The sequence below is a fragment of the Haplochromis burtoni genome, unplaced genomic scaffold, assembly GCF_018398535.1.
Source record: "Haplochromis burtoni strain Fernald_Lab_line unplaced genomic scaffold, NCSU_Asbu1 Contig_115, whole genome shotgun sequence".
Taxonomy (NCBI): domain Eukaryota; kingdom Metazoa; phylum Chordata; class Actinopteri; order Cichliformes; family Cichlidae; genus Haplochromis; species Haplochromis burtoni.
Window position 1 is genome coordinate 924,953 of NW_024582476.1, and position 27,225 is coordinate 952,177.

Here is a 27,225-nt window from a genome sequence, read left to right on the forward strand (position 1 = left end):
TATGCTGGAAAAAACATAGGTTATTAGGATGGGTTGGGTTTGTTTGTCCTTCCTTCTGAAATCCAGCCCTGTGCAAAGCAAACGTCAAAGAAAGTTTTAAAAAAAGTGAAGAAGTAAAAGATAAATAGCACTTTGATAGTTTTTTTTTCTTTTTTACTCTGTAAGCCACTAAAAAGACTAAAAGTCTGGATCTGAAGACAGGCCTCTGAGCAAGCTAAATAGTACCAAATCTAACTTGAAAATCATCTTAAACAATTTGAAGTGGTTTTACAAATCCATAAACTGCACTTATATCTGCACCTGATGTTTGGAGAGCGTTTATTGGAAAGATTAATCATGACGCAAACCTTACCTATCAAAAAGGCTGAGGTCTTTTTTTTAATCCGACAAGACATAAAAAGAAAATAGGTTTGTACCCTGTGGAATTTTACTAAAAAAAAGAAGAAGAAGAAAGAAAGAAAAAAGAAAAAGCTGTGGTGGGCCCATAAAAATGTGATGGGCTGCACACATGCAAGTCTGATGTAAAACAACCAGAGGCAGAAAGGCTAACATTACATTGTTTTGTGTGAAGTCTTCTTAACATGCCTTTTGGCGTGATGACAAATAGAACTTGATTATTAAAGTACACATATTAAATCATTTGGCGCCTTGGTTTTATTGTAACCTATTGGAGGGGAAAGTGCCATGTTTGACGGACACAGAGTCCTTCCCTGAATTCCCTTTTAATCAACTACAAGTCGAGCGCCTGACTCTGAACATCTCAGTTTAGGAGGAGTTTGTGAGTCCTGCGGCTCACCTAGGACCTTTTACCAAAACGCTTTTCACAACGTGAGAGTTGGGCTGTTGTGCTGCTGAGAACTGCGAAGACTTTTTGACGTGCAAAGTCCAGTATCCTGGCAAAGCAAACACTTTCTGGGACATGAGCCAAACGAGCAGACAGTTATTTTGTGCCAAAATCTGGCCAGAGGATAGGAAATCATACACAGGCAACGTCGTGACCGCTGCCAGTATGGCGCAAAAAACTGAAGAAAGTCGCGTCTATTTCACCAAAACCCCGACTGGAAGCAGTGCCGGGAGTTTGGCAGAATCCGAGAATGCAAACCTGTACGGATCCGGAAACATTATTCCGCTAGCCTGTGACATGGAGAAACGCTGCTGCCAGACAGCTGCTGCTCCTCAGGAGGAGTTAAGCTCTGAGTGCCGAGTGGGCGACATTCGCTCCTTTTCTGCCTGCGCCACAATCTCAGAAACAGCCAGGGAGCTCTGCAAAGCTGTGTCCGTGTCTCTGGGTCTGACCATGGAGTCCGGTGACACGAGCGAGGCGCACGTTTCTCTCCCCCCGTGTGCCGCAAATGACCAAATGAGCGCAGAGTATTTATTCGGGGTGGAAGCCGTGCCTGCGAACTGTCCCGGAGCCCCGGCTTCTCTCTCCGATTACAGGTGTCCCGAGCGAGATGAGCGCCCGCCACACGACCACAAGCAACAGGTGAAAATGTTCAAAAGTTCAGAGCCCGCGGCGGCTTTTCATCACCTCACTTCCACGGCGACATCTGTGAACGCGCAAAACTTCACGCTGTGCCTGGCTGATGACATAACTCCGAAAGAGATAGATCATCTGGACTTAGCGTGCGCTGCCTCTTGCCCTTACGCCCCAGCTGCGCCGGAGCCTTTGGCACAGTTCGGCCCCGCGGCTGCACAGAGGCCATGCGGAGCTTACAACTCCGTGGAGGAAGCCGGAGACGTCGTGGATGCCGTGGAGAATAGGTCCACGGGGTTTCAGGCAGAACGGTACGGCGTCAAAGTCAAATCTGAGGGAAGTGCATCTGCAGGGGCGTCGTGGGTCAGCAGGCCTAATTACAGCTTCGGCGACAAGTACAACTCGCAGTTTTGGGGGTCGAGGCAGTGCATGAACGTGCAGAGCTCGGGAGCGAACCCCCCGTTTATATGCAATCCATATGACGGGACCGTAATGCGCCGTGAACAGTGGTACCCTGGCGGAATGCTGAGGACGCCTTATCCCAACTCCAACTACATGAAGGGTGAAGTCGGCGAATGGCTGGATGTCACTTACAACGACACCAGGTGAGCTTTAGTCGGCTGGTAATAGTAATTTTACGTGATTACAATATAAATATGTATTTCATATTGCGGTATAACCAAAGGTTGAACAGTTCTTGGTGTAATTGCGAGCCAAAAGTTCTACTTTATATATATATATTCAAACCACAGGTTGACCCTTTGTCCCTTAGGGGGCTTGAGGGTCTGTCTCTGACCAGGATTAGATCACCAATCCACAGACTGACAAACAGCAAAAGGCAACTGATACTACACCACATATCAATTTCTTTACTGTCTGTGTGTGTGTGTGTGCGTGTGTGCGCGTATTTCTTTTTTCTTTGTTGTTGTTGTTCTTTTATTGATGCAGGAAACATTTACCCCACACTTGTTTTGTCTGGTTCCAAACCATAGTGGCAAACTAAACAGACTGTTTAAAAAAAAATTCCCTGCTGAGAAAATGTGTAGGCAGAAGTTTCAGGCTCCAATCTAGAAATACACCTGCTTCACATATTTGGCAATTTTACAGTAACCCAGAGCTGCTGATTTTATACACTGTGTGAAAGTCTAATTTTTTTTAAAAAGACAATAATTGAAGTATGCCAAACTGATTATAGCTACAGCAAAAAAAAAAGGAGATCAAAGCGATACATGGAAACATTTTAACAACCCTTTTCCTCCAAACATTTGTAATGAATAAAGTTTGATTCTATTTTTAATAATTTTTTTCTGAATAAAGTGAATGAGAGTAAAAACCAATGAGATGTGTTGTATGTATTCAGATGATAGTGGATGTATTCATTTCATAAAGTCAGATGATGACAGAGTGGAGAAAAAGGGGGAAAAATCACTGCTTGACTTTTTCTTCAAGTTTGTTTGTTCCTTGACTATTGTAAATGTTAGTCCCCATGATTTTGAATGCTGACAAAAAAGATGAGGCGGTTTATAGACAAACATTTGTATTACCCGACAGTGACCTTGGTGGCTGTACCTGAAAATAAGATTTAGTTTAACTTAATTTACCTGGGCCACTGGGTGATGTTTCACATCAGTTTGGCTCTACCTAAGCATTCAAAGTTAATGTGATAAAGAGATGCAGACAGTCTTGTTTTAGCGAGAAGATTTTGATGTTTCTGTGGCACAAAAGTGGGAATAATTAACAACACAAGTTAACAAAAAACCCCAAGCCACACGCACAGTTGGTGCTTTCGTAGTTTCAAATGTTTCTGAGTGTGTTAGGTTCTTAAAATCTCTCAACACATTTTAGTTCAGACTATAAAGCACCCAAAGTGGGCACTTTAACTGACAGCCATCGTGTGACGTGCATGCCACACAGAGGTGTTGTCTGCTGGTGTTGTGCAGAGCTTTCTCAAATTCACCTGGGTGAATGATTGTTAGTGCAGTCAGAAAAGGGACACTGTTTCCTTTGGCTGTTAGTGTTCAGTACCGCATAGCTGGTGTAAAGTGAATTTCTGTACAAAGCTGCTGAGAGGAGGTGTAGCAGTGTGGTCTGCCTAATCTACTGAGCAGTCAACCCAAGAAGGTGATTTTTGAAACCATGTTATATCTACCTATATATTTTTTAATCTATAAAAACATTTCCCAGAATTAACTTGTCAGTCTACTTCTTTAACTTTTCATACTTTCACCCAGGAACTGATCCCTGTGTGTAGAGAAGGGTAATGGAAAGTTTTATGGATTTTTTTCACTTAGACATTACTGGGTTTTGATTTTGTTCCACTTTTTCACTTCTAATGATTACATCGTGTTGTATTATTGTGAAACATGGCTAACAAACCTAGAGTAGAAAGACTGACTGCCGAAGAAGCCTTGGGGCAGATATTTAATGCTCAGTGAAAACAGCTCAGTTGATGTTGTTGGGTTAGCTCAGGTTTAAAACAATAATTTACGATACTAGAACATGTGTCGTAGATGGGAGTGTTCCTTGTGGGGAAATGATTGTGTTGTATTTTTGATAAACGCATTAAAAAAGGAATTCCTGTATAAAATGGAATAAAATGGGGTCATAGATGACCTCACTCGCTCTTTCTAGGCACTAAAACAGCTTGATTGCTCAAGGTTTAAACTGAAAAGACTCCCAGCCCTTGCATGCTTTACCTTCTGGCAGAAGATATGTATTATTTTAGTTTTATGGTAATTTGCCTTGACTGAATGTTTACCTGTAGCGGAGGCAGCGTGGAGTGGTGGGAAGGTTATTCTCTGAATGTAATTGGTTACAGATTATTACTTACCATTTAAAAATGTAGCAAGGGTTTGCTTCATGAAAGCAGTGCCATCATTTGCTTTTTGATGACTTTTTACATAAATGATTTAGACTGAAACATTTTCTACAGGGTTTCCTCAGCTTTGACAGCCAGCATTTCACTGTTCATTGTATTTCACTGCTGGTAAACCGGCCTTATTCTGTACAGGGATGTTAGCGCCTTTATGATTTCAGAAAGGAAATATTGTTGAATTCTAGCACTGAAAGGCATTCTTGGCCACTGGCCTTGTTGAGGTCAGCTGTTTGCAGGCATGGCAGACTCAGGATGTTTAAAGCAATGCACATTGTTTGATTGACAGGCCTGAAATTGTGTAAATTCAAGCAGCAGAGTGAATCAAAACAACAAAAAGAAAGCACATGGCTGTTAGGACATGAATGTCAGATCTGGAAATTGCAGATCAGCTGGTGGAGATGCCTGAGGATTGTGTAGAGGTCTACGAAAAGAATTGCTATACCTTCTCTTTTTATTTATCACCATAGTCAGTATTGTCTTTATATCACCGTGGTCTTAATTGTCAGTTTCTAGTTTAGGTTGTGACTACCACACATGCGCGCACTCACACACACATATGCGCACACACACATACACACACACATCCAGTACACCGTGGTAACCTTCACCTAGTCTCCCTTATGTACAATATTGGCAAGTGCAATTTTTCTTATGCAACATAGTATTTTATTCTATTTTGTACAGTATGTTATTCTATTTTTTCTTATTCTATTCTATTGTTTTTTCTTAATTTTTGATGGTCTCAACTTTGTACTGTCCGCTGTCTGCTGTGACCAAACAAATTTCCCACGTGACTAATAAAGGTTTATCTTATCTTAACATGACAAATCACTAACAGATGAGTGCAGTGTTCTCAGGGCCACAGTGAGATTTGGCACTTATGTTTGGTGTAAGAAAAAAACAAGATGGCAGCAGTAAAAATGTTCAGCATGAGGCTTTAGAAATGGACGTCCACAAACCGATTTATGTTTCCTAATCCTATTTTTATATGTAATCAATGGCACTTTCAAACGAATGGAGCTTGTCTAGATGTAAAGAGAGAGCTCTAAGGTGCAAACTTTCTTACACTTGATGCCACTGACCTCTGAGGGTATTGACTGGCGTTTTATGGGGAAGATTCCAAAGTAGGCATTCCTGCATGGTGGCAAGATGCAAAGCACGAATCTGATCACAATGTAGATAGCAAGTTAGAGTAACACAAAACAGAAAATTAGAAAGCGAAAGCAGCTGATCTGTGACAGATCAGTAGGTCCTCACACTCGGTTCAGAGAGGTTATGTGGTTTATAGTTTAGACCATGAGGACACTGAGTGAGCGAGACATTGCTTAATGTCTGAAGCCCTTTCAAAACCCTGCTTATACAGTTTTCCAAGTCAAGCTTGTCTTGTCTTTTTTATCTATCTATACACAACATAAACACGATTCAAGACTTAAGGTGCAGGATGTTTTGTACAATTGCACCACTACAAAAACTGGGAGATGTTTGAGGAGCAATGAATGGAACACTTTTGGATATTAAAAAAATACAAAAGTAGGAAAGAAAAGTTGAAATAAATAAATAACATAGCCAGTTGTAAACACATTCAGCCTTTGTTTAGCAACCAAAGCAATGATCTGCTGTTCATTTGCAAAAAGCTGATCTCTGCTGAACTCTTTTTCCTGTCACCACATTGCTAAAATCTCTCTTATGCCATGAGCGAGAGCCTGCTTTTTTTTTTACTTTTTGTTGCTGCTTCTTAGATTTGGTTTTAACAGAAAGATTTTGTGCCTTGCTATCATTTAGTTTGGAAAAAATGCATTGCAATAGTTATGTGTATATGTTGCAGTTACACCTGCTGTGAGCATGAGGAACATCTGTGTGGTTTTACTGCAAAGCAGAGCTGAGAAAACTCAGGCATGCTTTTACCCATTTGGACCTCGTGGCAGTGAGCTGCACAGCTGGATGGAGTTATTTAGCCAGGCAATTATGTAAAGTTGTAGTTTTGATTAAATTCTGGGACTACGCCTGATGGAAAGTCAAGACATTTTACCTACTATGAGAAAAAAAATAATTTTAACAAAATGCTTTAATTTTTCAATTTGTAATTTAATAGTTGTTAAATACAGTTTAGTATTACCATGTGATATTTCTTGTTTACTGCACTTTGTTGTTAAACCTTCCAGAGTTCCAGTTTTAGACAAAGAGATTATTTATTGAAACTTTCACAGCATTAAAACTGCATTTTCAGCGCTGTGAATGCTGCAGACCTCAATGATTCGCAGCAGTTAAGTTTTTGGAAACAAACCCCCGGGGACATATATGGGATCGGAAGTGCGACGCGGTGGCAGTCTGGTAGATATGTGAAGGATTCTGGTTAAAATCTTAATAGGAGTAGTTTTGAGCAGCAATTTTCTACAAAAATATCTTGTGATTGGTTGGTTACCCTTTGACATTAAGTGGTAGTGCAGAAAAATAGCAACCAGCCAAGCTTTGAAGAATTTTACAAGACTGGTAACAAAGAGCAGGAAATGGACACAGAATGTTTCTGTTTCGTCTGCGTGTGGAGTCAACAAAGTATGCAGAGTGGCAGCACAAATGGCAGCGAGAGGCTTGCATAGTACAGTAACTCAGTAAAGAAACCTACTCGGTGATTATTATTATTATACAGTACTTAAAGTAAATGTGATCTCTGTCAAATCAGGCCATAATACTTCATGCTCGACTAGCGTCTCTTGCATGTGAAGGATGAGTCATGACCACATAAATGAATGAAAACAGATGTTTACCAATTTATTTAGTTCCATCCCGGAACACTACAAAAACAAGCTGAACTGACTATGACCAAATAGGAACCATCTTAAACATTTTACTCGATTGTGTCTGATCAAGCATGGAGGTGGCTGTTGCAGGACAATTTTTGCTAATTATTGCAACAGAAAAAGTCTCATTTAACCTGTGAAAGTTATCTATTTGTACTTTTACGTTGTAGCAAAATACTACCTTGAGGTATATGCTTCAAGGTAAAGAGTAAACCTGAATAATATCTGTTCATTTTGGAAATATTTAAATGGTCACTATACCAATTATATTCAAATGTAATTATTCAGAAGATGACATCATAGTGTTTAAAACATCAAATGCTGAAGGCTAAGTGTGTATATTGTTAAACTCTGATGTTTGTTTTTTGTATTTTAAAATTGCAATAAAGGTCAAATAAAACCATATAGCATGCAGTCAGACACACATAAATGCCACACTCCGCTGTGGTGTGTGAGTGAGCATACGACTGACAACAACAATAATGTAAAAGTTTATATCAGGCATATTTGCATGTATCTATTTTTCATCCTTTTACTGAATTTTGCTCTGTCTAAAGTAATGATTTTAATGGGACTGCCTGATTAGGTGGAAATGTCTAATAAGTGTTTATAACAATTTCTCTTTGGACTACATCATCTGGCCTGGATGTTAGCACGATCCAGGTGATTGGCACGATAGCTTAGGAATTTTTCAAACATGAATCTTTTGTCATTAACTGTGCCCTAAAGCACCTGGCGTCCTAAAACTGTATGTAAACACATAAGTTAAAACAAGTGAGCACCACGCAGGTCAGCACATTTTCAAGGATTCACACAAATCCACAGAGTAAGTAACTAGAGTAACTTTATAGTAGATAAAAAGCGTGTTCCCCATCAGGCTTTATTCAAGAAAAAATAAAGCCAGTCTCCCTGTTAAAAAAAAAAAAAAGAAACATGTTGCACTTGTTCTACCAATGAACCAATCTTGCTAGCTTCCTGTTTTCAATAAAAGAGTTAAATGTGGTTAGCCCAGATAGTTTGCCTATTACAGTGTCTTTAAATACAGCAAAAAGCTGCATCAGTAAGTTATTTTCAAAAAAGGAAAGTATACCGCATGCCTTAGGATATACACAATTATGCATAATAGGACACCACATTTTGGCTGGCTGGGTTAAGAGAAGATTGTCACCTTCTCTGTTAACACATTATGTGCAAATCTGATCAGTTCAAGCTCTCATCTGTCAGTTGGGATTATTAGCGGCCTCTTTTGTTCTGTGCGCCGAGCATTGGCATATTGACGTGCATATTTTTCACATTTATCATCAGCAGATCCTGGGCTACAAAAGAATACTAGGTTGCTCTCTATAATCTTAACTCTCGTTGCTCAAACTGTCATCTTTTAATCACAACCAAGCCGGACCTACGTGTTGAAGAAATCTAATTAGACTTTGTGTGTTAGTGTTAATCATTAAATAAATGTGAAGCTTTGAACAAAAGGGCCCTTCCTTAAAACACTTAAGTCTACTGTAACAGAGCTCATATAAAAATGAATTCAAATTAGATTTGCTGCTTATTATTATAAAGTTGTCAAAGCCCAGATGCATACGTGTCATGCTCGAGTTTTCCCATTCTGATAGAATATTTTATTTATTCTTAAAATCAGTCAGGACACAGTGAGGCTCTTCACTTCATGCTTGTCTCTTTTACACCGAACCTTGATATCTGAGTAGCACGTCACCGAGGCAGCATTGTGTCTGAGTTGTCTCCAATCTCTCTGTGTCCAAGGTTGCTGCTCACTCAACTCACCCCAGCCCCCCTCCGTACCATAGCCACGGTGCTTCAGTCTTTCCCACACTTTCATCATCGGCCTGTCCTCTTTTTTATAACTACCTAACTACCTAATTACTAGAGTTTACCATGGGTCTTGGGTATGAGTGAATTAAGTAGCTTACTTGTGGTATAGTATGAGTTTAATTTCGTGTGGGATAAAAATGGTTTATGATTTTATAAATGGCTTGTTTTGGGGGTGGTGGTTTGTGTTTGACTGCAGGTTTGAGTCCAGTAGAGAACACATGTTTCCCATGGAGTTCTTCTTTCCCCCACAGAGGACATGCCTTATCTGCTCGGACGAGGCATCTGGCTGCCATTACGGTGCACTCACCTGTGGCAGCTGCAAGGTTTTCTTCAAAAGGGCTGCCGAAGGTAAATCTTAAAGCATCCAACTGGGCTGTGAGTTTTATGCAAGTCCACTTGAGATTCTAGCTCTTTATTCTACACATTAATAGTTCCTAAACAGTTTTGTGTTTGCTCATGGTTGTCTTCAGTTTAAGTGATTTACATTTTTTTACATTGTTTCACGGTTTCTCCTGTAGGCAAGCAGAAATACCTGTGTGCCAGCAAGAATGACTGCACTATTGATAAGCTAAGAAGAAAGAACTGCCCCTCCTGTCGCCTGAAGAAGTGCTTTGAAGCTGGGATGACTCTTGGAGGTGGGATGGATTTTTGCAAAGACGCAGCTAATACATGTTGACTTGATGCTATGGTTTATAATGGTGTATATATATATATATATATATATATATATATATATATATATATATATATGTGTGTGTGTGTGTGTGTGTGTGTATATATATATATATTTTTAAAAAAAAGAGAGAGAGAGAGAGAGAGAGGAAAAAAAAGATGAACAAAGCACTACAAAAAAAGTGAAGCCCTGAAAGTGACACTATTAATGGTTTCCTCAGACCAAGTATTTTATTCTTTCTGCACTGCACATCTTATCTGGCTCTCTTCAATTGCAGCATCATCACAATAGGGGATGTTACTGATAATCAAGCCCCTGACTGAGCTGCCATGCAATTTAGACCTCTTCCATTCACTTCTCCTTACTGTCACCAAGACCTGCTCGTCATATTAGGCTGTAAAGATTGACATGTAGTGCACTAATTTTAGGCTTGTGTTCAATTTTCACTCTCTTCCATTTTCTCATTCTGTTAACGGTGAAAATTGTACTAGAAGCACAAAGCTGACATGAGACATGTGAATTAAAGCAGCAGACATGCTGGTAATTTTGCCACCAGTCACTGACAAACGCATGGAGGGAAAATGTGATCTAATGCTGTGATTGTTAGTAAAAAGGGACACCTTTTCTGGTTGTGGCTAAAAAGTTCCTTTCACTTATCTTCTCATCACAGACATGTAATTCATTCTTGGCATCTAACAGGGAAATATATGGCAATAATTTTGTGGAAGTGGAAGCAGAGAAATTATATGTTTGGTCCTATTATCCCAGAGGGTGTTTTACTGGAAATACTTTAAAGTCCTAAAATGCTTAAAGAATATGATGATTAATGTATTACCAAATGTCAAATCCACTGGCATCTATATGCCTTAAATAATAACCCTACTACTAGATTTGATCTATTTGTTTCACTTCTTGTAGTTTAGAAGGTCTGTCTGTCTAGCATTTATTTTAATCATAATTCTTACGAGTTATTCTTATAATTTAAATTCCATATTATTTCTGGAATGTTAATTACATCTGCAAACAGATAACAAACAGTTACTTTCACCAAAGCATGATGGGAGTTTTATTTTGAGCAGTCACAGGAAAGCTCACTGCACATCTGCTGTCCCAGTGGAAATACATTTCATGGAGAACATTAAACTGCCTAACATTCTTTAAAAACTTTGCAGTTTCAGAACCCAACCCCTGACTTCTTTTGACAAGAGTATAAGAGATGTGTATCACAATCTGCAAGTCAGAGTTAAACCTTTATAAAATAATGATGCACATAAGCCACTGTTTTTCTCCAGCATTTGTTGAAAAAAATAAGGCAGCTCAGTGAATTGGGGCCATTCTGTCAAAGTTCCACTGCTTGATTTTGTAATATTACTTTAGTTTAAAAAAAAATCACAGTCATGTAGTCAGTTTATTACAGTGGTAAAAGTTATTCAGTTGTACTATCCAGGATTATGTGAAGGTTTTATCCCAAAACAGGTAATGCAAGTTATCTGAATTATAGGGCAGGGCTAGCGCAATGCTTCAGTAAATATAATAGCGCTTTGAGTGCTTAGTGAGAGTAGAAAAGCGCTATATAAGAACCAGTCAAATTACCATTTACCATGGTGTTTCATAGTTCCCCATCTGCCTCAAGGTAAGTCAATCGCTTTCTTATCAATTTGTTTTGATTACTGATGCTAGTCTTTCCAAGTCAAATAAAGGCTTCAAAGTACCTGAAGACCTGAATATAAGAGATGGATGTTAAAATTCACACTGGCTAGTGCTTCACAGTCAACAAACGAGAGTTAAATCTACTTCTTCGTTTTTTTTTGTTGTTTTTTTTTTAAAGTTGAACAATAACAGATTGTTGAAACAAGTGAACATAATTCATTGAAGTACACATTCTCAGAAATAAACTATATTGCTGGTAAACTCCAAAGAAGGTAGAGCATGGCAGATCGTAGAGTGGTAGGGCAAAACAGTCTTGGAGTCTAGATGCTGCTGATGGTGGAGATGAAGAACTAATATAGTGACTTAGATGGGGTGGAGATGAGTTGGAGCCAGGTTGCAACAAAGAGTCTGAAAGGCAGAGTGACAGAAGAACACAGAGATTTGAAGGATGGACATCCGAAGACTGATTAGCTTGCAAATGGTGAGCAAGAAAATGAATGGTCAGAGTAATGAAGATAGAATTGACATTGACAAGGAAACAAGAAGAATAGGCAAGCAGCTCAAATGACCAAGAATTCAATCAGGCAATAGAATACAGATTTCACGTCAGAGTTTTCCTTTGCAGCTGTACCATCCATTGGGTCGTATTCCTTTGTTTTGAACACCTAGATTTGGGCTTTGTCCAAAAGCAAGCAGTTCTTGTTATTGTAATTCTAGCACAACACTTCCAGAGTTCAAACTATAACATTAGTATTTCACATCTCTCCGTTTGCCTCAAGGTAGAACGACCTTTTCCCCAGCAATTTACCCTAATTCCTCCTGTCAGATTCCAAAGTCTTCCCAAGCCAGGCAGAGGCTCAGATCCCTTAAGAACTGTCATCCAAAATGGTTGAATTCAAGGTTACGTATATCTGCTATCTGGGCAACTTGGATTAGACAAAGACTTGAGGTTAGAGCAGTCAAGTAGTAACCTGTGAGGTGCTGGTTTGTGTCCCTGTTTGCATGCTTTCTCTGATTGATATAAATAAGATAAATTCCAAAGATGTAGGATGTAAATCAAAGCAGAATGCAATTATTTGCAAATCTCATAAATCCATATTTTATTTTAAAAAGATATTTAAACAGATATTTTACTTTTTCATGAAAAATAATAACTCAATTTAATCTCAGCAGTACATCTGAATAAACTTTGGATGGGGGCAATAAAAAGCTGTAACCCCATGTTGCAACTAATTGGGTTAATAGAGAACATGTTAGTAACATAAGCATTTATAAAAAATAATATCTTACAGAGTTTCTTTGGAGTAAAGATGGGCAGAGATTCACCAATCTGCAAAAAAAAATTGCATCTACAAATTGTGGAACAATTTCAGTAAAATGTTCCTCAACATAAAATTGACGCCTTTGAACATCAAGCACTGATTATACTTATACTATAATATCATCATTGAAAGAGTCCCACAATCTGGAGAAAGATCTGCTTGCAAGGGACAATGTTGAAAATCAATATTAGGTGCCGTGATCTGAGTAATGTCCTCAGTAATGTCCAACCCCCAAAAGACCTCAGCCTGCCCAACAGATGAAGCTGACTTTGGCCCCTGTTGCAAAAGTTTGAGTGTTACGTGACCAGTCCAGTTTAGTGTTACAAGGTGAACTCCCAGCAGTTTGTTCCTGACCCTGATGTTCAACAATGTGATGGGAGTTTTCTCTGGAAGTCAACCACCATCTGCTTCATATAACTGGTGTTTGAGTTCACACTAGATGACAAAGTCAGTGATGACCTTCCTGTTCTCCAGATCATTCTCCTCAGATACACAACCACTGATGACTTTATCATAAGAGAACTTCTGGAGGTGACATTTAGTGATGTTGTATCTGAAGTCCGATATAAAGAGTTAAAAGAAAGGGAGAGAGCACTCTTTCTGCTCGGTGACAGCTCGTACTCTCCTTTTTCTCCCTCCCTCGCTCACAGACACATAACGGGTATGGCAGTCTATTCTCCCTGCAGCACTACATTGCCCATGAGGCTACATTCTTTAGGGCGATGCCTGTAACACTCTCTTATTGCCTTCATATAAATTTTTTTTTTATATATTTCTTCACGTCATTATGAGACGCAAAATTGAGACACAGGCATTTGAGCCTCTTAATTCGTGTTTTGTTTGAGTTTCCACCGGCGTGGAATTGCTAAAAATAGCGAGGGCATAGCCTAACAAAGGAAAGAGGGAAATACCGCCGTGTAATCCTTTTATTTCAACAAAGTAACTGTATTCTGAATACCCCCTTTTTAAACGGTAACTGTAACGGAATACAGTTACTCATATTTTGTATTTTAAATACGTAACAGAGGTGCATGTATTCCGTTACTCCCCAACACTGCCTGTGGACTACATATTACATCCCAGTCTGTGGTTTTGAAGCAGTCACTCAGCCTCTCACTGGTCTCCTCTGACAAGATCTTCACAGATCAGGTAAGATTTTGTCACGGACATTATCTCAAAAAAACCCAAAAAACGTTTTGGAAAACATGTAAACCTCTGAGCTAAAGAGGAGAGGGACTCGCTGCATCTCTGACAGTATGGGCATGTTTGAGTGCCTTTGGACTTCTTACACATCTGGACAGGCACCAACGCTGAAAAGTATATACAGGAGCAACATATACTTCTATCCAGACAACTTTTTCAGGCGTGGCTTGGCATATTTCAGCAAGATAATACTAAATCACTTGCTGCAGCTATTAAAATAGCGTCATGAAACAAAAATGTGACAGTGAATACCCAGGACTGTTGCCCAGCTAGACTCTTATATCGCACAAAGATGGGACAATGTTCCTCTCCAAAGTCCAGGATCTGGTCTCCAGGCAAATACAGACTGTTGTTGAAACAAGAAGGAATACTACACTGTGGTAAAAACACAGCCATTAACGTGGTACACTTAGTTGGTTTAAAAATGTGATAATTTTCAAGTTCTCATGTGATTAAAATATGGGTTTTCAGGGATTCTGCTTTCATTTAGATTTTATACATCGTCCCAAACTTTTTTGGTGTTATCTAATAATTAGCAAAGATCTTGATTTCACCAATATTAAAAACACCAATTTGTTCCAATTCATATAGCACCTGTACTGTTAAAGAACTGGAGTCATTTAGTCTCTCTAAAACCTCAGAACAACCTTTGTGTGACTGCCAAGATGCTTTTGACAAATACTAATTTAACTAATCCCTTTATACTGGCAGCAATAGCAAGACAAAAATCATAAATAACTAAAGTTCATTTACTTATTTAATTAGATTTAATTTACTAAAATGCTATATAATATCTCACCATTTTCTCTTCAAAGAAAAAATCCAAGTGCTCATTAGATATAGAACTAATTTTTATGTTGTTATTCTGTTTGTTTAGTGCAGTCTTTTCAGAAAAACACACAAAAAACCCCATTTTAAAACAGTAATTAAAACACTTAATGACAGTTGTAAGCAGTTACAGTTTCTCTCTTGGTGCTTAACAGCCAATCAGAAAACTCTCAAAATGATTTAACTGAAATAGCAGACTTACCAACCAAAACTGGTTAGTAAATAACATGAAAGGAGGGCATTACAACATGTCTTACCAGGACGAAGAGACAAAAACAGGCAAAATAAACTGAATAATAATTTCTCTTCGTTAACCTCTGAGCTTTCTCTGCTATTTCTTTATTTAGTTTTAATGTTTTCTGTGCAGTCAAATAGTTTTTTTTCTCTTTTTTTCAAATCAGCTGCATCACACACGATATCGTGTGTACAAATGCATAAAATACTATACAAAAAACAGAACAGTAGTAATTAAGAGGAGATAATGAACACTTCTTTTCAGAAGGATTTACATTTCACGCACTTACTTGACATTTTGACAGGGACACTAAATCTGTGTTTCCAAGTAAACACGCTGCGGTGTGAAGTCCAGAATGATCACTGAACAGAAAGTTTTACATTGTCCCAGCGTTGATTCATTGTTTTAACGCTTCAAAGCTAAGCATATCAAACCTGATACATGTGTTTTTGTGAGTCTTTGAGAATTCTACATTCCAGTGTGATTTTTTCTCTCTGAAAAAACAAAATAAATTGCATGAAAGATTAATTAGATTATTTCATGGTTCAGAGTTAACTTCATATCTATTTACGGTTTGCTGGTATTTAAAGTAATACAAAGATAAAATAGGAAGAACTAGTAAAGGTTTAATAAGTTTTTATTCTTACAGAAACAATTAAAAAATATATTTATCTCCAAAAAGCTGACTAAGAAATCTTTTTAAATGTTTTATTACATTCGTTATTAAATGTTTTTTTAATCTAGATTCGTCACATCACAGCAATGTAAAATTTCAAGGTATTTACACACTTACGAGCTAAAAATAACTTAACCTGATTGTAATACGTACATTTATCCTGCGCGTATTTCCCTCACTGTTTTTTGAATAAATTATTTGAATGAATTATGTTATTCCATTCAACTGAGTTTAAGCTGCATTTTTCCCAAAACAGAACTCAAATGCCGTGTGGATGGATGGACAATATATATGATTCTGATCAAAATATTATATTGTTGTCCTGGAGATTTCATTACCATATATTATTATGGTATACAATGTAAAGAACTTGCATGTTGAATTTACAGTTCTTATGTTTATATAGAAATGTGAGCATTTCTCTGGCACGTGACGCTTTGTGACTTGGTTTAATGTTCAGTTTTGCCATCCTATCACACTTTCATAATTTCAGAAACAAAACATTACAACTAATGACAAAACTTAGAATGCAAGACATTACACATGAGATGAAGTTATCCAAAAATAGAATTCTATAAATATTGTGATTGTGATGCAGATACTATCAAAAGCAACTAATCGACCTGGCAAAAAAAGAGTGGTAAAGTTCGCCTGTGGAATTTGATATGAGAGAAAATGGGTTTGTTCTGGATAAGGGAGCAGCTTATTTACTGCCACTTTGAGCTGGAAATATTGACACGGATGCCAAAGCGTATGCAACGTATGCAAGTTAATGCAGGTGGTTGTCACTGATTTGACATATTTATTGTTCCTAGACCAAGTCTTTGAGCGTAACAAAGCCTGAATCCACCCATTGGGTGTCTCTGTCTCTTTATATTGGCTTCAACTCAAGTATGGAGAGTGTCACGTTGGCTCGACCCAACCATTTACATTGTTCTCTGCAAAGATCAGATGCCTGCCTGTGTCACCAGTTGAGAATCCAAAGGAAAAAATTTTAATAAACCATTTTTACTTGAAATATTTGTTATTGGATCAGGAGTGGAAATGTGAGACTTACAAATTATCCATCTTATATAATCTGCAATTTTCTTTCAGCTCTGCCACTCCTGAGAGAGACTTAAGTCGTGTCTATAACTGGCAGCTCAATATTTATCAAACTGAAGAGCCAGGCTGCAGTTTTAATTAGACATTCTTTACACACAGAAGCTGCAAGAGGCAATTGCACGACAATTAACAGTTACTTTTTTACTGTCACTCAGCTTTGATAAAACAGATTAAAAATTTAATATGTTCCTCATAGTCTGATTCTCCATCTTCTTGTCTTTTTTGTTTCCCCCAGACACTACAACAGATTAATTGTCAGAGAAATACATTGTAAAATTACGCCTGTACAAAAGATCCTGTTGCACTTCAAAAATCGCCAGAGCACACAAGTGTGTGTTCTTCAGTACACTCATCACATTGTTGCCATTTGTATTTTCCTGTCACTTGCTCTTCAGCAGGGCTGACATTCCCAAATGACAGTCTGAGCCGAAGCTTAACCGTTCATATAACTGTTCTAGGAAAAAAATTATAGGTGATCTTAAATCTGACTGCTAAAGAGCTAAATGTATTTGGCAGCTTCTCCTGCTCTAATTTGGTTTGTAAGTGCAGGTTGCCATATGGAGCAGCTGCTGCAGGATTTTCAGCATTTGTGGAGGAAGGAATTACAGCTTTGTTAAGCTCAAGATGGGAAACCAGTATGTTTACTTTAACATACAGTATTTGTTGGTTTTGCTTTTGTTGTCTTTGACTTCTTAAGATACATACATTGCACAAAGAAACACAATTGTAAGGTAGAAATGCACAATTTACTGAACTGTATAGTTAAAGGAAATATTTTAGGACTCTGCAAAGGCAAAAAGAAAAAGAATATTTTCATGTCCGCATTACCAGTAAGGACTCGCACATGATGACAGTAGGCTTTCTATCAGACGAGGCTCATCTGTTCAGTGAGTCCTCTTTCAAATCAAATATGATTCAATATTCTAGTCTATTAGTAGCACAGTATTGAGTATTATTGAGACAAATTTAATATTTCTTTTAAAATAGTTCACAGTCCACAGTTGCAGTATGGGGCATTTCTGACATATTATTTGGAAAGAGGAATGCAGTATTTCAGCAGTACTTGTATGGTCTGTTAATGCTTTTTTTCTGGTTTCCTATAATATTACATATAAAAAAGAGCCATATGTTCCAGATGGCGTGTGGGGATGTAATGGATTGATTTGATTAATTTTCATTGAAATCAAGCTATCAGAATGATAACTGAAATTTTTTTATGGCATCAGCCAGCTGCTGTTAATAATAACATAATTTTATTCTGCAGATATCATTTAGGCAGAATGGCTGCTACAGGATAAGAAGAAACCTTCTCCTTGTATTGGTCCAGATGTAGATTTGGATTGATAACTTAAAAAAATCTGTCAAACCTGAACTTGATGAGAACTGTTACCTTTACAGACATGAAATCATTTTTTTGTTTATAGCACGTAAGCTGAAGAAGATTGGACAACAAAAAAGCCCAGAAGAAGAGCATGGTGCTCAGGATCCAGTGGATCCACATGTCTCTCCTAAATCTGGTGTGCAACTGAACTCCCACCTGGTCTTCCTCAACATCCTGGAGTCCATTGAGCCAGAGGTTGTGAATGCAGGCCATGACTATGGCCAGCCGGACTCCGCTGCCACCCTGCTCACCAGCCTCAACGAACTGGGAGAGAGACAACTTGTCAAAGTGGTCAAATGGGCAAAAGGATTGCCAGGTAGGACAGTGGTTGCAGCAGAGGTGATAAGATTATCTTTTTTTGCTTTTGAGTTATCATTAGCAGATGGATCCAATTTGATCTTTAAGGGGATTAGTACACCGGATAGCCTGTCTTTGTGTCTTTGCCCAGTCTCGAACAGAGGCTGCCACTTTTAAATTAAAAGTTAAAACTGTTACTCGTTTAAGCAATCGGCAGGCACAGAGCAGCATTAGTAATTGTGTTTAAGAAATACATGTACATCTGCTCTCAGCTTTGTTATGGCCTCTACAAACTCCTGACAAAACTGTCTAGCCACTCTCTTTCACTGTGCTCATCCAACTGTATGTCACAGAAACAGCTCCATAATGTAAATTGAACTTTTGTGCTTACGCAAACTTAACTATCCAAAAAGTTATTGCCCAAACACAAAACCTGGACTTCGCACCTTTGCGTAATTGGCTGGTGATTTTGTTTCACTGTCATTAACCAGCATGAAACTGGCTCGTCACTGTCTGTATGTGATTTGTTGCTGGCAATGTAAGGTTCTGTGGGTTTATGAGAGCTTTTTCACTAAAAAACAGCTGCCTGCTGATGAGAGCAAAGAGAGTGAATGAAACCAATACAATGAGCGAAAGAATGCCAAAATGCTCCAAAGAGCTCAGAGGAACTGAAGAGTGAGGTGAAGATTACTATGGCTTTGTAACTACAAGCCTCTCATCACATACGAGTATTATTTGATCAGTTGTTAAGATGAGAGAGAAAAAACACGCGAAGATAAATTATTCTTTTTTCTTCAAATTCTAAATATGATTCGGTCTCGTAAGAACCGTCCAACCTGTAAGACAATGAAGCGGAACAGCTCTAGTGATAGATTTTTGAGCTGCAACCTGTGGCCTTTTTTCTTTTGTCTGATAGGAAAAATGTAGCAGGAGAAAAGAGGTGTCACTGTGCTCATACACCTGGACACAAAACCCAGACGGACTGTGGTGGTAGAGCTTGATGATTCATCCCACCAAAAAAAAAACCTAAATGGAAAAAGAAATCAGTTATTTTCCAGTCACAGAAAACTATTCTTCTCCTCCTACCCATAATAAAATGTTTGAAAAAGGTTGTTTTAATAATTTGCCCCATATTAAAACACAACAATGAGGAAATTCAAACATGTGCAGCAGACATTGTTTAATGACTGAGATTTTGCAGCTATGTGAAGATTTAGTAGTTTTGCCTGTAGGTTGTTAGATAGATGCTCTTGTGTGTGCACCATTCTGCAGTAGATACCATATGACCTCTCATTCAGGTACTGATGACATTCAAAATGTTATACAGAAGACTAACAAACTGATAATGAGATCTCAAAACCAGTACATGAAAAAAAGATTTTAAAAGAATAATTAAGAAACTAGACATTCTAATAAAAAAGCTGGATTGATTGGAATGAAAAGAATTGGAAAATGCATTTGATAATTTCAGACCTCATGGACAGGCTGTCCCACTGGTGTGAAGCATAAAATTTTAAAGCTGCCTCACTAAAGGTTTTTGACCTGCCCATTTGGAACATCAGGCCATGTGCCAGATGACCCGAGAGGCAGTTCTGGTGCAGGTATGGCAAGCGAATCACGCAAATAGTCTGGTGACGTTCAGAACAAGCATGAGCATTTTGCAATCTATACAAACACAATTATTGGCACAGACAAATAACATTCAAGTTCAAAACAGGCACAATTTGTTCCTCACTCTCTGGTTCTATAGTCTACACTCACAGAGAGTTTTCAAACAGATGTCACTTGACCAAGCAGAAATGTTTTAGTTTCTGATCGCTGAATTAAAGTTGTGTACTCCAGCCACACAGCCAAGTGTTTTTATTTTTTATTTTATTTATTTTTGCATCAGATTAAAAATAGATTTGGTGACACGTTATACTTAATTATGAATCAAAGACAACACAAAAGTTTGTTGTTTGGTGTTTGGGGGGAATTTTGATAGACTTTAAGATTTGTTGCTGGGGAAGTCCCTAGCCACAGCCTATTCATTCTTTCACCCATTCATTCATTCATGTTTTTTATTTCCCCCATTGTGTCCTTGGAGAGGGCTGGATGCCTTCCATTCTGAGCAGCTGGAGAGACAAGAGGGAGGGTATTCACTAACGGTTCACTAATTTCTTTTCTCCTCTTTCTCCCATTTCTCCACCATTTCTATTACTGTTTTAAGTTCAAACTGTCTGCATTTGTCCTGGACAAAGGTTGTTCTGAGGTTTTAGAGAGACTTAGTTTCAGTTAGTTTCCAGAGTGGATTTTCTTGTCTCTATTGAATGGAGAACGTGTCAGAAGCAAGATTTAGGAAAATCAGTAAATAATATTCCAGGTTCACTAAATCATTTAAGTTTAAAAGCCTAGTTTTTATTGTTGTTAACAAAAAGTTTTTTCACATCTAATTTGAGTTAGTAGTAGTTTAGTTTACTATAATAACCTTGGTTGTGGGCATCGATCTACTGACCTTCTTTTCTCTCCCATTCTAATTCCCAGCCACATGCGTATCCAGTATTTTAAAAGATTATAAAGAATCAGCATGTCCTGTGTCATTATCAATGACTTAGTATAAAAGACAGATGTAGCAATCGTGACATCACCTACTGCTCTCTGAATTCTGAAGCCTCCCCGTTTGGACAAGAGGGAGGGGTCTTGCTAGCCAAAACTGATATGAAAAATTTATGGAGGTCAGAGTTCATTTTGAGAGCAAATTTTTATTTAGTTATTTAAGCAGATAAATGCTTTTAGTTTTAGTCGACTAAATATCATAAGATCATAGAACCTCCAACTTAAAGTTGGTTCGGAGTTGCTCCACACGAAATACAAAGCATCTTCTTTTACCTGACATCAAATGTCAAATGTGTCCATATGTCTACTCTTTCTTTCTTCATTGATGTCATGAACTGCTGGTCTGTACTATAAATCATCATTACTGGGGTTGTCAGAACTTTATGCACAGTAGCATTAATGATGGATGCGCTCAGAGGCGTGCCCTGTAACCTGTATAGAGCAGTCGGTCGTGCACAGCAAAAAGCTATATAAAGTCTACCTTAGACACGTGTGTCACTCAAGCTAGCAGCACCCCATGAGAAACGGGCCAACTGTTTAAGTGTTCACAGTAGTTTGCACCCTTGGCAAGAGGACTGAGTTTTCACGGTGCTCAATGATGTCCAGAGAATGAGCCGTGTGTGCTGAGGAAATAAATGGCGTTCTTGATCCCAAGGGCTGCTACAATTGATATATTTTGTCACATTTTGACAGGAAACAAATAGGAGGTATGGGAGGTATGGGAGCTAAATGAGAAATTACTTCTGAATGGATCTCGTCTCCTTGCAGAATATTTTCACCTCGTTTTTACGTATTGACACGTATTTACATTGCATCATAGTTTTTGTCCTCGCGGATTATTTTTTATTATTTTTTTATTTAGTTATTGTCTTATTTTCTGAAGAAAAAAAAGGTAGTTGACAAAAACTAACAAAACTTATTGGTCAACGGGTCTGTACGTCATAGCAAAGTCATATAATTTGCCAGATAAAAATGGCAACACTGACATACTCTCAGTCCAGCTCATTTAGTCAGTTTAGCAGAAGATTACCAAACAGCAATGGATTAAACTCTGTTTTCTGGGACGTGTGTCAGTCAGATTGCTTACTCCTCTAACTTTAAACCATAACAATATCAAAATTGGATGTGATTTTACCTAATTAAGATGTACAAGTCCTATATGGTAGGAAATTACTTGTACAGAATCATTCCTTTTGCTCGTTTCATTGTTCATCCTCTTTTAAGTCTTGTTTTTCAACCCAAGGCGGTCACTAGAACAGTCACATAAAGCTGTGACTATGGCAACTCTATAGCTCAATTGGTCGAACAAGTGAAAGGCTGCTGGTTTCTGCCCATTTGAACAGTTCCCTTCATGTCACTCCCTTTGCTCTTTCTCTGCTCTTCAGTTTGTTCTCTACTACCTGATGAAATAAAGTCTGAAAGTTTCCCTAAAAAATAATTTAAAAAAGTGTATATAAAAATGCTGAGCCCTGGCACAATCTTCAAACTTACGTAATCATACAATAAGTGCTTTGATAGAGATTAGATTATTTCATTTTTGATTGTGATTTTGTGTGTATGTCCCCAGGTTTCAGAAATCTCCATGTGGATGACCAGATGACTATCATTCAGCAGTCATGGATGGGGGTGATGGTGTGTGCCTTGGGATGGAGGTCCTATAAGAATGCCAGTGGCAGGATGCTATACTTTGCCCCAGACCTTGTGTTCAATGAGTATGTCCAGCTCTGAATTCTAGAATTCAATAATCCTCTGAAAGGATTCCATTAGTGGGTCACTGACATGCTGCGCTCCTCATTATATTTAGAGATCACCACCAGCGAGCAAGCAGCTGCTCTCATTTGCCTTCATCACTTTATCTTCCCTTCTTCCTTTCATTTTCTTTCCCGTTCACAGACAAACAGAAAAACATATCCAGAGTTAAAAATGTAAAGCAGAAATAGTTTCAGGCTTTTTAAAAGAGTGTGTTCATCCAATTTTCTCCTTAGGTGTTCTTTTGTTGCTGTGAAATTAAAGTAAGGAAAATTTTTTAGCATTCAGACTCTCGTAACCCCGCAGAGTGCAGATGAATCCGATCTGAATATTTCAGACGTCAACAACAATGGTGATGTCTGTGTGAGAGTTAGTGGGGAATACTAATGTTTACAAGAAATGAATTCTTATTTAGCTCCATCAAATGCTGACTGACACAGTCTGCTGGGAGTAGATAACACATATCAGTTGTTGTCTGGTTCAAACAGTGTAAGCAGGTGATGTACAGGATCCTTTTACACAGTAGTTTTAAACATATGTGCAGCACCAGTGCAAATTTGTTACAGCCTGAAAGAAATGTGCAATGTGCATACACCAGCCACTTTATTATGCACAGTATACCTGTTCAGTTTCAACAACTCATTACGTTTATGTGTTACAATTACAGCTAAGACAATCTGCCAGATTTTGAGCTTTAGAAAGGGGAAGAAAGATGATTTAAGTAACTTTAAATTGGCGTGTTTTTTGAAGTGTTTCAAAAACTGCTGATCTTCTGAGATTTTCCTGCACAGCCATCTCTACAATAGGATTTACTGAGTTCAGAAAACGTGAAATATCCTTTGAGTGGCTATTCTGGGTGAATGTTGATGTCAGAGGTCAGAATGTAAAATGACTCAGACTGCTTTAAGCTTATAAGAAGAGAAAATCATTCATAACCACTTGTTAGAACCAAGGTATACAGAAGAGTATTTCTAAACACACAATACATCTGTCTAGCCCAAGTTGGACAAGATTGTGTGTTCAGATGAGCACTGGATACCTGAGTGCCACTCCTTTCAGCTAAGTACAAGAAACTGAGGCTGAAATTTGCATGGACTCACCAAAATTGGACAACAGATAACTGGAATAATGCTGTGTGGTCTGATGAGTCTCGATATCTGCTGTAACATTTGGATGGTAGGATCAGAATTTGGTTTAAACAGCATGAAAGCATGGATCAATCCTGCCTCAAACATTGCAGCCTAGTGTTGGTGATGGCTGATGGCTGCTTTTTATTGCACCATGTCACAAACCTCTGATCATCTCACACTGATTTCTTGAACATGATAAGACGTTTGCTGTGCTCAAATGGCCACCACAGTCACCAGATCTCAATACAGTAGAACTAATATGAGATATGGTGAAACAGGAGATTTGTATGAGATTTGTATCATGAGTGTGCAACCGAAGTATCTGCAGCAGCTGCTGCGTGATGCTACCAGGTTAATGTGGACCAAAATATCCAAGGAATGTTTCCAGCACCTTACCATGAAGAATTAATAGTTCTGAAGGCAAAAGGGCCCTAACCTGACACCAGTGAGGTGCACCTAATAAAGTAGCCAGTGGATGTAAATTTGAAAAATGTTAACTTAATGTGATGCAAGAATACAATACCAAAATCAGGCTTTTATGCTCATAAATAATGAGGATATTTTACTGTATCAAGTTTCCATAGTGACTGAAAATACTTGTGAGTATGAACAGTTTTTAAAAGGCTAAATGACTGGCATTTTCACTTAGTAGGTTCATATTTAAAATTGTAGGTAAAGGCAGCATCTTGTTGAACACAACCTCTTTTTTTTAAAGTATGAAATGTTGAAAAGATAGTACTCTAGGTAAGTTCTATTAAAGGGTTACTCCAAGGATTGGAAGTTTGATAGAGTTGGAAGAGGATGAGATCATGACCCTTAAAAAAGAAATGTTTTAATTGTAATAACCTCAAATAAGTTTAGCTCTTTCCTAAAATAAAAAAAAGACATATGTACTTTTAAGTATAAAAGAGTGCACGGATTAAAGAATGGAAAAGCATTGCCAAAAACTGGATCAAATGACTGGATTAAATGAGCTGAATGCCTGTGAAGTAGCTACACAGACAGGTATTATTTGGGGGTAATAAAATATAAATCAAAGCAACATTCAACAGCATGCAGAACTAATGTGACTTTTCAAAAAGTACAGCCATCTACGTCCAAAATTCAAATCCTGCTAAGTCACGGAAACGTGATTGTGACCACTTTGTCAGTTGTTTTTCAAGGTGTGGTGAACCAGGAGCTCAACTTTTAAGGACAGAGTTGGGGCTGGTGGAAACCATAAAAGTCAGAAATGTGGATAATTTAAACTAAGTGAAAGAAATGTGAGCAGCAGTGTTACTGCACTCAAGTACTCCTTGTTACCTTTGAAATTAGCCGCTTACCACTCCTACTCCTGCCGAGCTGGCTGTCCTTTAGAGAGGGTAAAAACCCTATTACAGTCAACATAATTGGAGAATTAAGACACCACAGTCACATCAGATGTACATTTATCAGGCTTAATTTCATGGATATAATAAAACAGCATTACCACTTCAACATGAGACAGCCTATCAACTGCGATGCTATCGAGATAGAATTAAAGAGCAGTCATTTTCTTTTCAGTATCCAGACTATCATCATGAATCGGGGGAAAAAACTTGCTCTAACCTACAATTTATTTTTACCTTGGCTCATAACTCATCGTTAGCTTTTCCAGAAAGTCCAATATAATTGGATTATACGCTTCCTGGTGACTATTATTCATATATACCGGCACATATTGGAAACTCTGCATTTATTTCTTGTGAGAAGGTGGAAATTCAGCTCCATTTCATTTCTCTATTTCATGCCATTTTTTTTTGCAATTTGAGTTTTTTTTCCCCCTTGACATCTGTATTCTAATTCCCAAAATTTGCTTCATTCTACCTTTATTTTCTCAGAATAAAAAATGTGAATATGTTCCAAACTGTCTTTTGCCGGCTTCATAATAAGTGACAAATTGATTTCGTGTTAGAAGAGATGGCAAAGTTTGATAACAAATGTCTTCTTTGCCCATCATTCAGGCACGAACATTAAATTCCCAATCAGCTCTCATCATGAACTTTGAGCTTAGGCTGGATGACTGGATTTTGGTGTAAAAGAGTTTTGTGTGTTTTTAACGTCCTCAGCACTAATGTCAAAGATGACACAGCACAAATCTGTATTGTTATAATGTGATTCAAAGACAGTGTGCCGGATGGAAATGGATTTAACCTCTGACATTCTTTCCTCTTCAGTAGTTACTGATTACTGGAGAAATGTCCAAGGTGTAAAGCAATTTCTCCTTCACCTCTTGCGATTTGAACATTCCTGTTAGGTTACATCCCCTCATCCTGACCTTTTTTTTTCTCTAACGTTTGCAGACACAGAATGCACGTTTCCACCATGTACGAGCACTGCATACGGATGAGGCATCTCTCTCAGGAGTTTGAGATGTTGCAGATCACCCAGGAAGAGTTTCTCTGCATGAAGGCCTTGCTCCTCTTTAGCATTAGTAAGTACTCTTCTGCGTGCGAAAAATGAAAACATTAAGAAGTGGACATACAGAGGAGTGAGTACAGTCAGAAATGAACATGATTTTTTTCTTTCTATTTTCACCAGTTCCCGTTGAGGGTCTGAAGAGTCAGAAGTACTTTGACGAATTGCGTCTCACCTACATCAACGAACTCGACCGCCTCATCAACTTTCAAACGACTACGAACACATCTCAGAGGTTCTACCAGCTCACACGACTCATGGACTCTCTCCAGATGGTGAGTTGGTGAGATGTTTCTTCAGGCTAAAAACAAAAATCCTTATTCCAAGAAGATACATTCATACTTTTGTAAACGTTTCTAAAAAGCCTCACTTGTGGATGCATGGAACATGGATGCACTTTTGCAAATTTGAGAGAAAAAAAATGGAAAAACAGTGTAAAGCAGGAGCTGTAATTATATTACACTAAAACATTTGTTGGAAACACATCCAGTTAAATCACATAGGACGGAGTACTTTAATAGCCCATAACAAAAAACATTCTTCATGCTAGTATTGGAAAAGAATCTGATTACTCAGAAGTCAAAATCTCAGAAGTGGTCTTCGAGGCAGGAAAAGGCCTAATGGATGAGTTTACTATGATTCATATCCTCACATTTTTATGCCAGAGCGTTAACTGTGTGTATATGTGACTCATGTGCCCCAAGCTGTTGTCCAAATACTATGTGTAGTGAATTTCATCCACATTATGTAATTTTCTTTTCTCCTCTGTTTCAGACCGTAAAGAAGCTCCATCAGTTTACCTTTGACCTTTTTGTCCAGGCTCAGTCACTTCACACCAAGGTCAGCTTTCCAGAGATGATTGGAGAAATAATCTCAGTACATGTACCAAAGATCTTGGCAGGTTTGGCTAAACCAATCTTGTTTCATAAGTAGAAGGAGATTTTTTTTAAAAAAATCTGAAAA

At 38.1% G+C, this 27,225-nt stretch overlaps 1 protein-coding gene across 1 annotated transcript; it reads left to right on the top strand.

The window, feature by feature from the left end:
• Nucleotides 1-578: 578 nt before the first annotated feature.
• Nucleotides 579-27,225, top strand: LOC102296288 (androgen receptor-like). Its single transcript, NM_001286331.1, is given in 8 exon segments — nucleotides 579-2,082; nucleotides 9,180-9,331; nucleotides 9,502-9,618; nucleotides 18,099-18,371; nucleotides 22,515-22,659; nucleotides 26,148-26,278; nucleotides 26,386-26,537; nucleotides 27,037-27,225. Coding segments are annotated over 8 exon segments (2,292 nt in total). The 5' UTR covers nucleotides 579-919; the 3' UTR covers nucleotides 27,196-27,225.